The sequence below is a fragment of the Monodelphis domestica genome, chromosome 1 (genome assembly GCF_027887165.1).
Source record: "Monodelphis domestica isolate mMonDom1 chromosome 1, mMonDom1.pri, whole genome shotgun sequence".
Classification (NCBI taxonomy): domain Eukaryota; kingdom Metazoa; phylum Chordata; class Mammalia; order Didelphimorphia; family Didelphidae; genus Monodelphis; species Monodelphis domestica.
In genome coordinates this window covers 295,107,702-295,126,049 of record NC_077227.1, presented here as the reverse complement: position 1 = coordinate 295,126,049, position 18,348 = coordinate 295,107,702, and the positions used below count along the sequence as shown (strand labels likewise).

Sequence of the window (18,348 nt, the reverse complement as noted above, 5' to 3'; positions counted from 1 at the left end):
ATACATACTACATGAATGTCCTCAATTTCATTAAATATCCATTTTTTTCCCCTGAGGGTAATTATACTCAGTTTTACTGGGCAGGTTAATCTTCATTGTAATCCCAGTTCCTTTCCCTTCAGAAAGATTATTCCCAGTTCCTTTCCCTTCAGAAAGATTATATTCTAAGTCCTCTGATACTTTAATGTCAAAGCTGATAAGTCCTGATATAATCTTGATTGTGGCTCCACAATATTTGAATTGTTTCCTTTTGGCTGCTTACAGTAATTTTCTCTATGTGTTGGGAGATCTGGAATTTGCCTAAATATTCCTTGCCTAAATATCCCATTATGGGTTCTTGATCAGTTAATTCTTTAAATTTATTATTTAAGACTATCAGGGCAGTTTTCTTTGATAATTTCTTGTAATATGATATCCAGGATTTTTTTTTTTAACCATACTTTTCAGGTACTCCATAAATTCTTAAATTATCTCTCCTGGATCTATTTTCCAGGTCAGATATTTTCCCAAATGAACTATTTCACATATTCTTTCCTATTTTTTCATTCTTTTGCTTTTGTTTCTTATGTCTCATGGAGTCATTAATTTCCGCTTCCCCAATTCTAATTTTTAAGGAATTATTTTCTCCAGTAAGCTTTTACACCTTCTTTCCATTTGGTCAAATTCTACTTTTTATGAAGTTGTTTTCTTCAGTGTGTTTTTGTACAAATCCTGTTTGCTTTTTGATTGTGATATTATTTCATATTTTTTCTTTGAGTCTTTGTATCTAGCCATTTTGACATTGTTGTTGTCTTCTGAGTTTCTGTTTTGATCTTTCCTGTCATTATAGTCACTCTTTATGGCCACGCCCCCAGCTCATTTTATTTTTATTTTTCCATTTTTCCAACCTATTTTATGACTTTTAAGTGTATGATAAAATTGGGCTCTGCTCCTGGGCTGGAGAGGGTAATGATCCAAGTTTCATACAATAGTGGTGCTAGGTCTAACTGCCTCTCGGCTTTTGTGCCTAGGTGCAGGTATAGTTACCCTCCAGGCCTGTCCTGAGGTACATGGTCCCTGGCTACTTTGATGGCTTGCAGTTGCAAGGCCTATTGTGGCCTCGTCTGGATGCTGTTTACCTTGAGCTGTACTCTCTTTCCTGCCAACCTTCTAAGTTGTCATGGGCTGGAAAATTGTTTCACTTTGTTCTTTTGGTTTTTTTTCTGCCACTCTAGTATTTGTTTTGATGCAATTTAAAAAATTTTGTTTGGAGTTAAATTTGGGAGAGCTCATGGAGTTCCTACCATATTCTGCCACCCTTATTTTGTCCCCTACTATATTTCCTTCTGCTATAAATGTTTTCTGATTTATTTTATCTTTTGAAATTGACTATCTCTTATGTGGTTAAGAATTTATCTTTTACCCATCACTATGAAAGTTTTCTGTTTGGCTTAGATTGTAATTTTTTTTATTAATAATATGATCTTTAATATTCAAGTTCTAGATCCATTTTAAATTTATTATAGAATACTTGTAAAATAATGGTCTTTTTTTTTTTTTTGGCCAAAATGCTTTCCAGTTTTCTCAACTGTTCTCATCACACTCACAAAAAAAAAAGGTTCTTGAGTAATAGGTAATTTGTGTTTTAGGGAGTTAGGGTTTACTAAGTACTAGATTATTTAATTTAGTTTTATCTGTTTTTCCCCTGCCAGGTCTGTTCCATTAATTTACTTTTTAATTTTTTTATCCTATAAAATTGAGTTTGATAATTTCTGCTATATAATTTAGTTTGATGTTTGGATGTGCTATCCCCCATCATCTCTACCTTATTTTATTATTTGCCTTGATATTTTCAATATTTTCTACCTCATTTTATTATTTGCCTTGATATTTTCAATATTTTGTTCTTCCATCTGAATTTTGTTATGTTGTTTCTAGCTGTGTAACATATAACTTTTATAATTTGATTCATATGACATTAAAATTATTCATCAATTTTGGTATTGTCATTTTTATTGGCATGGACTAATCAGGAGTACTGGATAATCCTCCATTTTAAAAAAATCCTTTTAGGAGCCCATTGTAATATATACAAGCGTTGAGTATAGTTTTAGTACATTGTGATTGCAAAATACTTTATGTATGTTAAATGGGGTTTCCTTTTCTACTATTCACTCTTAGATTATGTTATTATATAGAAATGCTGGTAATTTTTGATGACTTATTTTGTAGCCTTCATATTTCTAGAAGCTATTATCTCCATTGTTCTTTTTTAATTCTCTAGGATTTTCTAAGTAAGCCATATTGTCATTCAGAAATAGAAATAATTTTATCTCATTTGCTTATTTTAATGTTTTTAATTTATTTCTTTTGCCACATTACCCTTCCCTAACATTTCTTTAAAGCATATGAAATAATTGAGGGGATATAGTGGCCATCTTTACTTTGAAATGTTCATTTTTTTCCCTTTATTCTTTCCTAATTTACACATTAAGACTATAATTGTATCAAACAGATTTTGTCAATTTGGGGAAATAATTTATTTAATATTGATGCTTTCTTCAAGTATGGTGGAATGCATTCATAAATTTATCAGAACAAGGAAATCCCACCCATCAACTCCTGTGTGGAGGTGGGTAGCTCACTTGCTAGATGTTTTTTCAGACTTTTTTAGTGTGTTGATGATCAGCTCTACTCTGTGTGTGTGTGTGTGTGTGTGTGTGTGTGTGCGTTTTTAATAGTTTGATTTATTTTGGTAGTATTGTAATTTTAAATTTATTGGCATAAGTTTAGCCATACTAAGGATTTCTCTAGCTATTTAAGTTATTTGTTATTTCTCTAAGGAGCACTTTGTAGTTGTGTTAATACAAGTATTGTGTGTGCTTCAGCATGTCAATGTCCAGATATTTTATGCATTTTGAAATTATTGGGGATATAATTTTCCTTTCTCTTTTTGCTTCTTGAAATTTATTATTCTATAGAAATGCAATTGATGACTTTTGAAGGATTTATTTTGTTAGTTTAATTTTCAACCCAGTTTCCAACATTTTTAGAAGAATTTTGAGTCTCAAATTCTATCCCTCAATTCTTCCTTCCCCCAATTCCCTAACTGGTAAATTACCTGATATAGATTTTACATTTGCAATCATATAAAACTTTTCCATATTAATCCTTTTGTGGAAGGAAACTCATACAAAAAAATTTAGAAATAAATTGCAAAAGATTTACTTTTGAAAGTAATGAATGATTTCTTGGATAAATCACTGTAATCTCATTGTCAGAATTTTGTTTAAATTTCTTGAATAAATATTTATTAATTATATTGACCTATAATTTTTTCTTTGCTTTATGTATTGGGACTATTTTTGTTTCATAAAAGCATTCTCATAGGGTGTTTTTGAGAATAATTTGTGAAGTATGGATATGTATTATTAACTGTTCCTTTAATTTTATAAGAATTCTCCTATGAAATCCTTTAGTACCTAGAATTTTTTCCTTTGGTACTTCCTTTTCACCTAGGTCTGTTCTTTTTTTGAGATTGAATTATTTAAGATCTCCATCTTATCTCCTGATAGCTTGAATAATATATTAAAAGATATAAAATATTCATTCATAAATATTCATTCATTCATAAAATATTTTTTGTGTTCTCAATTTTGTTAGCATATAAATATCATGTTATGATTATTCTTTTAATTCTGTTTGTTGAGATTTTTTCATACTCACTTGCTATTTTATTGATTTGTTTTTTTAATCTTATTTTAATGAGATTAAATAAAATTTATCTTATTTATCAAATCATTGTTTTTTATTAGCTTCAGAAAAAGAAATAGCTTAGCTTTATATACTATTTCTTTAGGTTTTGGGGGCCAAGAGTTATAGTTTATACTTCTCTAATTTTTAATATCATCTCTTTTGTGCTTCACATACATCTTTTATTTTGTGTTCCCTAGGTTGATGTATGGGATATATGGGATGAAATCATGCATTATTCCCCTGTATACATTAATTAGTATTGATAATCTTAGACTGGCAACTTCCTATAGAAAATTAGTGAAAGTTAGGAGCTCTTTAGAAGGGCACTACCAGTCTTTCCTAATGAAGAGTAGAGAAATCCTTCTCCTAAGCAGCTTTATATATAATACATAAATATACACCTTTAATTGACTATTTTCTAATGTGGCCTGCCCCCCCCCCCCCGCCTTTTCTCCCCTTTTTCTTATTCCCATGGGAAAATTTTCAAAACTTAAAAGTTATAATCTTTACTACCTATCCTAAATGTTTCAGCCTAAAAGGCCTTGGACATATCTGAATTCTGACTCAACTTAGAAATTGCAAACTTAAGAAATGCTCCTATGGGTTAAGGAAGGTATAGAAGATAAAGAAAATATAACATACACAGACATTGTGTTACAAACACAGTTGGTGAGTATTAATTTCCTATAAATTCTGATTTCATATCATATCATATCTTTGGACACTTGTTTTGGGTCGGCCACTCAGAGCAGTGCCCCGGTCCTCTCCCCTTCCTAATAAAGGCTATATTTCTCTGCCAGCATCTTACTTATTATCCTGTCTGCTCATTTGAGTGTCTTGGGGGTGCAGACTCCAAGATTCTACTCCATACAGTTACCAATTTTTTTTTCTAGTATGTGTAAACAATATCCTTATTCACCATACCCTTTGACTTAATAAGTGGTCAGTTTAAAAAAAAATTTCAATATGGTGCTGAGAAATTTTTAAATTCTTAGCCACAAGGATTTCCATATACCTTTTTGGTTAGTTTTTCTAGTGTTTTGTTTAATTCTACATTTCACATTTTTTTCTTCTTTTTATTAGATTTATTTAAAAATGAAAAAGTGGATATCATTAAGGTCTCCTGATATTATTACTGATTGACTTTTACTTCAGTTAATTTTTTTCTTTAGAAGCTTTGGTATTTGGAACATGTGCTTGATAGTGATGTTGGTTTTTTGTCTATAGTTCCTTTTTGGTGTTCAGTTCTTTTAGTAGTGTAAGGCTCTAGGAATTTTTTTTAGCAAAATTTACCATTTCCTTCTTCAGTTCACTTTACAATGAGGAAATTTGAGGCAGTTAGGGTTGTCACTTTTCCAGGGTTACACAATGAATAAATATCTGAGACCAGATTTGAACTCTAGGCTTGGAGCGCTAACTTCCCATGGTTCCTTTTATGTTTTGGGTTTTTTTTTTTTTTAACCCTTACCTCCTGTCATAGAATCAGTACTGTTTGAAAAGCTGTAAGGGCTAGTTAGTGGAGGTTAAGTGACTTGCCCAGGGTCACAGAACTAAGAAGTGTTTGAGGCCAGATTTGAATCCAGGACCTCCCATCTCTAGGTCTGGCTCTCAATCCACTGAACTAACCAGCTGCTCCCTACCCCCATGGTTCCTTTTAGTGTCATTTCTTTGTTTATAACATATATTGTAAATTTTGTTTTTGCTTTATGTGAGTATCATTGCAATTCCTGCTTTTTTGGTTCACCTGATGGCATGGTAAATTTTGTCCCAAACCATAATTTTACCTATGCCTTTACTTTTTAGATAAAGTTTTTGTAAGTAGTCAATTGTAGAATGTTGTCTTTCTCTTTTATATTATCTTGTTTAAGCCATTCATTTTATTTTAAGCCATACCTTCTTTCTTAGAGTCAATACTGAATATCAGTTCCCAGGCAGAAGAGCAGTAAGGGCTGTACAGTTGAGGTTAAGTGATTTGCCTAGGGTCACATAGCTAGGAAGTCTCAAAGGCTAGATTTGAATCCATTATTTCCTGTCTGTAGACCTACCTGATTCTTTATTCATGGAACCACCTAATTGCCCCAATCCATTTACTTTTGAAGTTAAAAATGTTATTAGGTTTATGTTTTTATCCATTTGTCTTTTTCTTTCTCTGAATTTGGATTTTTCCTTGCTTCTCTTCTGTAAAGATAGTACTTTTGCTTCTTTAAAATATTCCTATTCCCATAGGTTTTCTTCTCTTAATCCTCACATACACACACAAACATGCCACCTCCTCTGTCCTTATTTGTCATACCTTTCCTTTTATAGATTTCTTTTTCTTTCTTCTCTAGTTATTTAAAACTTTTTCTTTTCCTCCAGTAAATATAGGTAAGCAAAATCTCACTTCTCATTACTTTTTTTAATTACTTATTTTCATTTTCTGAACCTGTTTTGTTGTTGTTGTTTTAATGATTTCTTGGGGCAGCTGGTTGCTTAGTTAATTGTGAGCCAGGCCTAGGGACGGAGGGTCCTAGGTTCAAATCTGGCCTCAGACACTTAGCCATGTGATCCTGAGCAAGTCATTTAACCACTATTGCCTAGCCCATACCACTCTTCTGCCTTGGAAGCAATACACAGTATTGATTCTAAGGTGGAAAGGTAACAGTTAAAAAAAAAAAGATTTCTTTTGCTCTTTATTAACTTTCTTCCATTTTTGTCCATTCTGACCTTTTATTCTTATTTAATTATTTATGCTTATTTAACCTCTCTTCCTCATGGAATTAAAACTTTCTTCAATTTTTTAATAAAATTTTTTAAATTTATATATCTAAATTTAATTTTTTTAATTTCTAAAAAAAATGTCTACAATTCTTCAATAAAAAACTTTTTTCTAAAAAAAAATTTTCAATGACCTCTTCTAAACATTGTTAGTATTAGTATCCATTGTATCCCAAGCTTACAAATATAAATGAGTTTAGAAAATTGATGTCCTATCTAGAATTATGTCCTAGTATGGAGAAATCTTCTTGTGTCCTTCACACAATGGTTTATTGTTAACCCCTCTCCTTCCCATGATAATTTTTTTTTTCCTATTTGGAATGAAATCTCCTTTCTCTGACCATTCTTTCCCATCTTTCTCAACAAGGTATTCTGGGAGAACTAATCCCAGTGGTGTGAATGCTTGCCAAGTCCCTCCTTCCTTTCTCCCTTCCTTCTTCACTCTTTCCTTCCTTCCTCCCTCTCCCCCTTCCCCAATTTTTTTTACATATCATCCTAAACAACTTAATACCACACCCTCTGCCTATGTATATTTCTTCTATCTACTGTGATAATAACAATTTTTAAAGAGTTACTGTTATCATCTTTCCATATAGGAATATAATCAATTTCACCTTATTGAAGCCCTTTGATTTTTTTCTCTTATTTACTCTCTTGAATTTTGTATTTGGAAACCAAACTTTCTGTTTAAGTCTGGTCTTTTTTTCAGGAATTCTTTGAAATCTTCTATTTTATTATATGACCATTCCTTTCCCTGAAATAATATAGTCAGTTTAGATGGATAGGTGATTCTTGGGCATAAATCCAGTTTCTTTGCCTTCTGGAATATCATATTCCAACCCTCTGGTCCTTTCAATGTGAAAGCTGCCAGATCCTGTGTAATCCTGACTAGGGCTCCATGATATCTGAATTTTCTCTTTCTGGCTGATTACAGAATTTTCTCCTTGGGCTGAAAGCTCTTGAAATTGGCTATAACATTCCTGGAAGTTGTCATTTGGGGATTTATTGCAGGAAGTGATCTGTGGATTCTTTTTCACTGTCAATTTTGTCTTCTTATTCAAAAATATCAGGGCAGTTTTCTTGGATAATTTCTTGTAATATGATGTCTAGGATTTATTTTTTTGTCATGACTTTCAGGTAGTCCAATAATTCTCAAATTGTCTCTCCTGGATCTATTTTCCAGGTCAGTAGTTTTTTCAGTGAGGAATTTCATGTTTTAATTTTTTTTTCATTCTTTTGATTTTATTATTTCTTAATGCCCCGTGAAATCATTAGCTTCTACTTGCCCAGTTCTAGTCTTTAAAGACTGATTTTCATCCATGATCTTTTGATTCTCCTTTTCCATTCAGTGTATTCTACTTTTCATGGCATTCTTTATGATTGAACTGTTCTTCAGCAGGTCAATACTGTTTTTTAATTATCTTATTACTTCATTTTATTTCTGTGTCTCCCTTTCCATTTGACCAGTTTTGACTTTAAAGCTGTTGTTTACTTTTTGTATTACTTTCATTTCTTTTTCCCATTTTTCTTCTGTCTTACTTGATTCTTGAACTCTTTTTTTGCGTTCCTCCAGAGCTTGCAATCAGTTTTCTTTTTTGTTTGTTTGTTTGTTTGCATGTGTTTTCTTGTTTCCCACCCTCTCCTGTTGCTTCTGTTTTTTGCACTTTTTCTCCATAGAAATTTTCCAGGGTCAATACCTTTCTTTGCTACTGTTTACTTATTTCCATGCTGGAGGACTCCTGGAAGTTGCTGATCATTTCTATCTTAGTTTCTGACTCTCAGGGTTTTGCCTTGGGGCTATGCAGAGGCCCAAATGAGCCCAGTACTGTGGAGCTCAGAATCTTACTGCTAGGGGGTAGATCATGATGCCTTTTTATTAGTATAGCCCACATCCTAGAATCTTGAGGTCTTGGCTCTGTGTCTGGTGCAGTAGGAGGAATGGGCCCTGACTTTTCTTTGTGCTGTTTTGTGTCTGGATCCCCCTTATCTCATGGAAATCCATTCTCTGCCTACTTTTCACATTGTGTTCAGTGAGAGAGCCCCCTTACTTGTACTGCTTTGACTTTTGTCCTTTTGAGGCACTTTCAAAAAATTGGTTTGGAAGGATATTTAGAACAGTTTCAGGATTTCCCTGCTACTACACTGCCATGTTGGCTACACCCCCTTGCCAAGATCTTTTCAGGGCTGCTTTCACCTTTGGTGTCCACCTTTCCCCCCAACCTGTGGCTCTGAGAAGCTGCAGCATGCATAGTGGCTATACCTTAGTAAGATAGTCTCTGTAGCCAAGGTAAACCAGGTTAAGGATAACCAGTAGATCTCAAACTCATATGTAAGTTAAGATATCCACCCTAAGAATATGAAGACTCCCCTAGCAGATGGCATGCAGAATAATTTATTCCAGTATCCATGAAGGCTTTATTTAGCATTGATTCAGTTCCCTTTTTCTTGTAATATTTACTCAAGAGATGGAATATTTTATATTTTCTATTATTCATATTTCCTTCTCATTTTAGTTTCCTTGTTTTATTTCTCTGCATCATGAGTTTTTAGCTAAATTTTGTTCCTGAAGTCTTTTGAGGTTTTTGTGGCGATTTTTTTTCTCCTTATTTTCTCTATTGTTTACTTTCCTACTCCTCCCTAAATATATAGTAGGTTTATCTCTGGAACTCTACCTCAAAGCTATCCTGTCCTCTTCTCATCTTGGCACTTTTGACTATAGAGAAGTGTTTCTGCTTTTTAGTATTGTCTCCAGATTTGCCACACTTTTCTTTCTAAGAAGCAAATGTCTTCTAATTAAATTTCATGGCTGTAGTCAATGTCTGTACTTATCTTTGAGAACACGAATATATACATTCTGATACTGCTTCTATTCTCCCCCTATTTGCCAGGAAGAGATAATATATTCAGCCTATCAAAGGTTGTTGCTCTTTCTCTTAGCTACTTTAATTCAGGCTTTTGATTCATCCAGCCTGGATGAAATATTCAGCACATAAATAAGGTGTCAACGCACTGCCTTGTTGTATTTCTTTTCTAATCTTAAAAAATAATTTATTTCACATTCAGTTCTAACTGTTGCTTCTTGACCTACAGACAGGTCCCTTAGGAGACAAATAATAGGGCACATTTTCTTGTGATCCAACAGGAAGGCCTTAGTCTTGTCAGTGAAGCAGAAGTAGTTGTTTTTCTGGAACTCCTTTGCATTCTCCATAACCCAGCCAATGTTGGCAACTTGGTCTCTAACTCTTCTGCCTCCTCAAAAATCAGCCTGTATTTCTGGCTTTTCCAGAAACCTAGCTTGCAAAATCTTAAGCATAACTTTGCTGTTGTTTCAGATGAGTGTCGTCGTTTGGTAATTTGAACATTCTTTGGCATTTCCCTTCTTTAAAGGATTGAGATGTATATATATATATATATATATAAATACATGTACTTGCCTATCTTACCTATAATACTATATAAGGACTTATGTACATGGGTATTTTTACATGCTTATATGTATCAACACAAATGCATGTGGGTATTTATACATATGACTAGCCTAACAAATTCTAAATTCCCATATTGGGTATGTCCAATATATATCTTGTTCTTCATTTGAAGTCCATAACTTCTCTGGCAAGACGTTGGTTAAATTTTTTCATTGTTAGTCCCTTAATGTAAACTGTTAAATTTCAATCCAACCTCCTTTTTTACCCTCAGCAAAGGACTTCTTAATTCTCCTTCACTTTATGTCATCAAAGTGGCATTATTGAGGTCAGCTGAACCATAATAAACTTTGCTGCAGCCTCTTATTCATGTGAATTACCATTTCAAATATCATCATGTTATTTGACTGTTTTCCAGTGCATTAATGCTCTCTCCTCTTCCATTTTATGAGTGAGTCTATTTATGATATTTGGTAATTGTGTGTTTACTTCTATCTGTCCTCTAATTTTTTCTCACTTCATTTTTTAAAAATATGAAGGAAGTGACTGACTAGAAAGGATGTTTGGTTTTCACTTTTGGACTATAAATGAAACGACCCATTTGTCTTCTTTTGTACCCCTTCTCTAAAATATATTAGGGCTCTAATATATTGTCTTGTTCCCATGTTAGCATATTAAAAATTCATTCCCACTATAGTCTCTTCAGATGTGTTTAGCTTTCTATTTTTCTCTGTCTCCAGGCAATACATAAACACACACATACATACATACATACATACATACATACATACCCTCACTCCTGATGTTTTCATTAGGAATTTTTGAAAATCCTTCATTTCACCAAAGGTCTTTTATCCCTCCTGTAGGATTAAATTAGGTTTTTTTGGATGAATTATTCTTGATTATAAGACTTGGTCATTTGCTTCTTAGGACATAATTTTCTAAGCTCATGTCTTCATTTATAATTGCTGCCAAGTCTTATTTGGTCCTTATAATGGCTCCATCTCTTGTAATTTAAAAAATCTATCTTTATGATTTAATGAATATATGTTGCTTGCTATCTTTGTTTTTAAAACAGATATGACCATATTCTAAAATGGGAACTGTTCCAGCTTGCTGATCTTGATACATACCAGGGAATGTTAAAGCTGCTCTTCATGAAAGAACTGGAACGGATTGTTAAATTGTATGAAGCATACAGAGAAGCTCTTCTCACAGAGTTAGAAAACCGCAAACAGAGACAGCAGTGGTATGCCCAGCAACATGGCAAAAATTTTTAAGCTAATTTTTAATGAAAATTGTGAAGTTTTATAACAACTTTTACATATTTTCACTTTTTAAAAACCCATGTTTTAGTTGAGAAAAGCAGCTTTCATTTTGTTGATATTGCACTATTAAATGTAATTCTATAATGTATTTTGTTTATAGAATAAAAACTTTTTATTGACTAAAAAAAATTTAGCTTATTTCCTTGTGAACTAGGAAATCTTGAGATTGCTTTGATTCCAGCTTTACCTTTTAAGAGCTGTATTGTATAGGAAACTGCCTCATGAATTTTTAAAATGGAAACACGTAACAAGGAACATTGTCACTACCAAGCAAATATTATTAAACACAAAATATCATGTTATACTCTTTTAAAAAATCCAATTTTATAATGTTTGTATGCATACAAATGCATACTTAGATGTTTACAGCTTTAATATATACTAAACTGAAATAATAGCCTAAAACATATCAAAATGAGGGAGTCATTTATAAATTCCATATAATATACTTTTCATTTTTTCTTTAAAAACTTGAAGAAAGCTTTATTTAAAGATGTTTTCAGTTAACTTGCATAAACATTCTTTAGCATAAGAGGGAGAGGGACTTTTGTATGAATCTCACAAAACCAAACCTGAGGCACAAGCTTACCTCTGAGAGACAGTATACACAGGAAAGAGTATTGCATTTGAAGTCAAAAGACCTGAATAGGAATTCTGTCTTTGCTATTTTCTACCTGTGTGTCTTTGGGCATGTTACTTCTCTGAACTTCAGTTCTACCTGTAAAATGAGGGGCTTGGACTCTCATTAAAGAACTCTAAGGCTCTATTTGGCCTGTGATTTTTACTGAACTTAGTACAGTGTTGGAGAAAGACCTCTTAGCTTACTAGTTATTATGGTCTTTTTTGTCAGAACATAGTAGACTGATATCCTGACATGGTGACAGGCTGTTGAGCTAAAGATCAGGAATTTAGCAAGAAAACTTTTTTTTTTTTCACAACGATTTGACATGTTTCCATCTTGTTCAGCGTTTTTCATAAAATTCTTAGGTTGTGTAATTACCCTTCTGAATAGTTTTTCATTGGTTCTATTAAGTTGTTGCAATACTTAAAAGAATTTCATGTTACATTTCCTAAGAAATCAATAAATTTCAATCTTTTGGGGTTTTTTTTGGAGTATGTTTTATCACTTGTATTTGCATTGATAATACCATATGGTAGATTAATGAGTCTATACTGTTATTAAAATATAGTTAATGCTTATAGGTTTTAAATTTGTGATTAGCTTTACAGTTTTGTGGAATTTAAATGTTTGATTTCATTTATTAAATTTACTAGTACGCAGTAGGAGAGTTGTTGAAATAATGAGAATATCATTAACTAGATTATATTGTATTTTTTTTACTGTCTTCAATGTAAAGTGGATAGTACATATTAAACACACAAATCTTAAAGAGTTCTCTCATTTTATGTAGTAAGTAAATCCTCTTTTTCCACTCATATTGTTCTAATTAATTAGGATAGAACTTTGTTCTTTTCTCTTTAAAGAAATTAGGTAATATTATAGTATTACTGCTTTCCCTCAGGGGATCAAGAGTACTAAATGATTAGTTCCTTTAAAAGTTTTAACTTGTGCCTTTTCAACATGTTTATTCTATGAGTCTGCATATAAAGTATTGCTGATTTAAATGAATAATTAGCTTGATTTGTTGATTGATCTTTAGATAGAGAGAAGTGCCACATCTCTTAAAATTTCAAAGTACATTTTTAAGAAAATTTATAGTAGTATCAATCATTGGTTTTTTACAAACTGTAACATTTATCAAACTTACTTCAAACCTTCTTTAAACACTAATGACATATAATCAATCTCAGGAAAAGTGAATATTAAAAGAATAAATTTGTAAGGAGTACATTTTATATATGCTCCATGGATAAAAAGAATTCAGGACAGTGAAACTTGAATATATATATATACACACACACAAAATTCTTTTGTTCATTTATGACAAATAAAAGCAATACTTTAAGCATAACAAAAATATCTTTAGTTTTTGACAGCAGATGAAAAGATTTTATCAGATGTACTTAAAGTAACTAAGAGTTGAGAGTACATATAAGATGGATACAGTAAAAATCAAACATTGGATTATACCAATAATCTTTTACAAATACTTATATGTGATTTTTAGTTTATTTCTTTAGAAATCAAATGAGCATATAGAAACTTGTAGGAAGACCACTACATAGTTCAATTAATTATAAGCCAGTATTATTGGTAAATTCAAGTGGAGCACATGTATTAACAAGAGAATACATTTTAATATTAACCTATAATAGTAAATATTACAGAAAACTGGAAACCATGCATATATTTCCTTATTAAATACTTAAGTAAAAAGAAATGGTTTTCAACTTTTTATTTTAATCTTAAATACTTTAAAATATGTACATGTATGCATGTAACTGATGATATAATGGATAAATGTTCATGCATCTATTTTTAAAATATGGATTACATTTTCTTCCGTTCTGATTCTTCAGTAGAGTTTGATTTCGATGCAGGAAAAGCATTTTGATACAAATGTCTGTGGGTAGATGCTGCACTGTAGAGTTTATATAAAGCCTGGAAGTACAAAAGAAAAACTTGAAAAGTATATTTAATTTTTAGTAAAGATTTAAGTAGGCAAACATAATTATACTTCAAAATTGTTTTTCTTTAGTATCTTAAACATTCCATTTTGAGTTATCTCTAATAATCAAATTCCTCCTTATATCAGACTTTACTTTTTTGTAACTTGTCCCTTTGCCCCAAGTTGAAAAGGACTTGAATTCTTTTTTCCAATGTTCTCCTGACTTTTTCCTTCATCAGATTAACTATGAAAAGTTCTTTCAACTTATTCTTAGTCGATTCTTAACTATAAATAATAGTTATCCTCAAGATGATCTCTAAATTATCAATATACTTCCCAAAGGACTGAATGCACTATTCCAATTGTGATCTAACTAGGACAAGATACAGAAGAGCTATCACTTTCCTAGTGCTGGATATTATACCTTTCTTAATTACTTCGGTCTTAGATCACATGAGTATTTTTAGCTTCCATATTATGCTTTCAACTCCTTTTGAGCTAGAAGTCTACTAAAACTTTTTCAAATAATGCTTATCCAAATTTCTCCAATCTTGTTTTTGTGAAGTTGATTTTTTGAACTGATGTCTTTAATTAAATTGCATCTTACTAGAATTGGCTCAGTTTAGAATCCCATCTGTGATAGCATTGCCATCAGCACATTTAAAAAGCACATCACTTACACCTTTAAAAATGTTTCATAACATACATATATAGATAACTAGTATTACTTTGTTAGAGGTTGCCTTCCACGTCAATATTGGTTTCTTAAAGGGCTTCATAAGAAAAACTAATAATATATTCCTATTTATAAAATCTACTAAACATTAATAAATAGTGCTAACATTGTCTCTCTATCTTTGATGACTCCTGCATTATTTGAGTAGCAATATCAAATGGGCTATCCATCTTTTATTATCATTCCTAGGCAGACAATAGGTGTGCCAGAGAAAGGCCAAAAAAATTAAACTAAACCGTACTGAAAAACGTATTCATTGACCATAAAGCCCACAGATTTAACAGAAGACAATATAAAATAAACTATGTACAAACAAGATATGTTCAGGTAAATTGGAGATACTATTATTGTAGTGACAGTCAAGAAAATCTTCTTATAGAACGTAGAATTTTAGTTGGTATTTGAAAGAATCTAGGAGATGGAGATGAGTATGGAGAGCATTCCAAGAATGGGGATAGCCAGTGAAAATTCCAAAAACATCAGGGTAAAGGCAGGAATTCACGAAAGCTCTCCCAAATTCCCTTACATCAGTGATAGCAAACCTTTTAGAGATGGAGTGCCAGGCCCCGCTCCCAGAAACCATGTGCTATGCCCCACCCCCACCCATAGACCAAGTGCTATGCCCTTCCCCCACCACGTGTTGGGTACTCCCCCCCCCCCTTACCCCACACAGGGTATTAGGCTGCTGGATGAAGGGGTGGGTGAAGTAAGGAATGTCCTCAGCAACTGTAGAGAGGAGGAGAGTGACCCAAGTGCTCTTCTCCCCTCCAGTATCCCCTATTTGATCCCATTGGGCTGCTGGGCAGAGGGGTAGGTGATGTGAAAAAATCAGACACAGTGGAGAGGGGGGAGGAGAGCAGTTCTACTTGAGTCCCTATGCTTTTCTAGTAATGAACTCTGGGGAGTGGGAGGTAGGCTGAGTGCCCACAGAGAGTGCTCTGTGTGTCATCTTTGGCACCTGTGCCATAGGTTCCACCATAACTGCCCTATACCATTAAAATAACACCTCAAAACAAACTCTGCAGCATTAGGACCAACAAAAGGACCAACAAAAAGATGGAGTGAAAATTTCCCAATCAAAGACAACTTAGAAGGTTGGCAGGAAAGGCCTATCTCACTGAAGTGAAAGTAGAACACAGTCTAGTGCATATCTTGCCCCAGCAAGCCAGCAACAGGTCTTAGGGGGTGACTGAATCTGTAGTGGCAGCTTCCAGAGCTCTAAGTTCACAGATCTTAAGGGGTTACAACAGCTGTTCAAAAGTAAATTATAGGGGTCCCTTTGTTGGCACTGGGCATAGACTACTGTATTGCTCAAAAGTATTTGGGTTGGCCAGGAGGCCCATGAGGAGCAGGTACCCTATTCAGAGTTTCAGGGGGGGAAAAGAGACCTTATGGTCATTCACAGATTAGGGCACAAGCCCATAAAGCAATGAATACATCTCTCTTTAGATCATATACCACCTGGGAAAAACTAAAAACTTACAGATCCCAAAAACTATCTCTGAAAACATTAGTACAAAAAACCTTAAGTTTGAGATAGTGCCCTCTCAATTCCAATGGCAAAACCTAACTTCTACATAAAATTTAAAGTCAAAAAATAGTTTGGGAAAATGACGAAACAACAATAAAAATATCTTGACTATATAATGAGAACACCAGCCTAGAAGAGACAATAAAATCAAAGCAGCTATATGGAAAAAAAAATGTGAATTGTTCTCAGCCCAAGAGCTCAAAAAGAATAGTTTCAATCAAATGAGGGAGGCAGAAGAAAAATTGGGTAGAGAAATGAGAGTGCTTCAATAGAATCATGAAAAAAATATAAACAACTTATTAAAGGAGGCACCAAAAAAAGGGGAAAAGATGTACAAAAATTGAATGAAGAAAACAACTACTCTAAAAAGTAGAATTAGCCAAATGGAAAAAGAATTGCAAAAGCTTACTGAAGAAAATAACTTCTTAAAAATAAGATTCGGGCAAGTGGAAGCTAATGATTCCATGAGACATCCAGAAGCAAGAAAATAAAACCAAGTCAAAAGAAGAAAATGTGCAATATCTCAATGTAAAAATAACTAACCTGGAAGAAAAATTCAAGACAATTTAAGAATTACTAGGTGACCTGAAAGAGGGGGGGGGGGAGCTTGGACATCATATTTCAAGACATTATCATGGACAATTATACTGATATCCTAGAACCAGAGGATAAAATAGAAATGGAAAGAATACTTGATATCACCTACTGAAAATGATACCCAAATGAAAGCTCCCAGGAATAGTATAGTATAGTCAAATTCCAGAGCTCCAAAATACTACAGATAGCCAGATAGAATTCAAATATTATAGAGCCATATAGTCAGTACAACACAAGTAATGGCTTCTACATTAAAGGATCAGAGAGCTTGGAATATGATAATTCTACAGGTCAAATGAGCTTAATGACAACCAAGACTCACCTACCAAACAAAACTGAGTATAATCCTTCAGGGAGATAATGGATATTTAATGAAATAGAGGACTTTCAAGAATTCCTGGTGAAAAGACCAGAATTGAACATCTGATTTTCAAATGTGACTTGGGAAACCTAAAAAGGTAAACAGGAAAGAGAAATCCTAAGAGATTAAATGAGAGATTAAATTGTTTAAAATTCCTACATGGGAAGATGATACTTGTAACTCTTAAGACATTATTAGGGCAGTCAAAAGGAATATAAATTGACAGATGAATTGACAAATTAAGGTATGAGGAAGAAGGATCCATTGGGAGAAAGGTGAAAGGGGTAGAATGGTGTAAATTACTCAAATAACAAAGCTTTTACATGCAAAAGACCTTTTGGTAGATGGAAAGTGGAATGCCTGTGTCATGGGCAATCTTACAGTGAGCATTGGTTCAACCAGAGAATACCATTCATATTCAGTGAAATAGGAGAGGTGAGAGATAAGAAAATGACTGATAGAAGGGAGGGTGAATTGGGGGAAGAGGTGATCAGAAACAAAGCACTTGCTGATTGGGACAAGATGATAGAGAAGAAAAGTTTAAATGGAACTAATAGTTTTAATCATAAATGTAAATAGGATGAACTAAGCCATAAAACAGAAGGGGATAGAAGAATGGACTGAAAACCAGAATCTCTACAGTATGTTGTTTACAAGAAACACATTTGAAGCAGTGATATAAACACAGAGTAAAGGTAAGAGCCTAGAACAGAATCTATCATGCAGCTAAAGCAAAAAAAGCAGAGGTAACAATCATGATATCAGATAAGCAAAAATAGATCTAATTATAGCAGAAATAGATCTAATTAAAAGACACAAACAGAAATTACATTTTGCCAAAAAGTGCAACAGAAAATTTAGTAATATCAATACTAAATCTATATGTACCAAATGATATAGTATCCAAAGCCTTAAAGGAAGAGAAATGTGTAAGATGAATTAAACAGCATAACAATACTAGTGGAAGACTTAAAATTTTTGATCTCAGAATTAGAGAAGTCTAACAAAAAATAAAAATAATAAAATTTTAGGGGGAAAAATCTCTAAATTGAAAGGAATATCTTTTTTTTTCCCCTCAGAAGTACATTGCACCCATGCAAAAATTGACAATGAAATGAGAAGACATCATACCAAAATTTATGAGATGCAGCCAAAGCTGTACTTAGGGGAAAATGTGTATCTTTAAATACTTACATCAAAAAAATAGAATGAGCACATCAGTGAATTGGGTTTACAACTAGAAAAACTAGAAAAAGAATAAATGAAGAATGCCCAAATAAATACTATATTGGAAATCCTGAAAATTAA

The 18,348-nt window shown here is 32.9% G+C and overlaps 2 protein-coding genes across 13 annotated transcripts in view; one reads left to right on the top strand and one right to left on the bottom strand.

Annotated features, from left to right (window-relative positions):
- The window catches only part of SAV1 (salvador family WW domain containing protein 1), a 144,297-nt gene that overhangs the window by 93,006 nt on the left and 32,943 nt on the right, over positions 1-18,348 (top strand). For 3 of the 5 annotated variants that reach the window (XM_056821101.1, XM_007473223.3, XM_001362306.4), the window contains one exon: positions 10,996-14,669. The exons of 1 other annotated variant lie outside the window; for it this stretch is intronic. In XM_056821101.1, the coding sequence (XP_056677079.1) occupies positions 10,996-11,197 (202 nt within the window). In that variant the 3' untranslated portion in view covers positions 11,198-14,669. Of the gene's footprint in view, positions 1-10,995; positions 14,670-18,348 lie in introns of those variants that run through there. One more of the 5 variants, XM_056821100.1, reaches the window with a different exon arrangement.
- The window catches only part of ATL1 (atlastin GTPase 1), a 102,402-nt gene continuing 97,229 nt past the window's right edge, over positions 13,176-18,348 (bottom strand). For all 8 annotated transcript variants that reach the window (XM_056821074.1, XM_056821077.1, XM_056821080.1 and 5 more), the window contains one exon: positions 13,176-13,808. In XM_056821074.1, the coding sequence (XP_056677052.1) occupies positions 13,698-13,808 (111 nt within the window). In that variant the 3' untranslated portion in view covers positions 13,176-13,697. The remainder of the gene's footprint in view (positions 13,809-18,348) is intronic.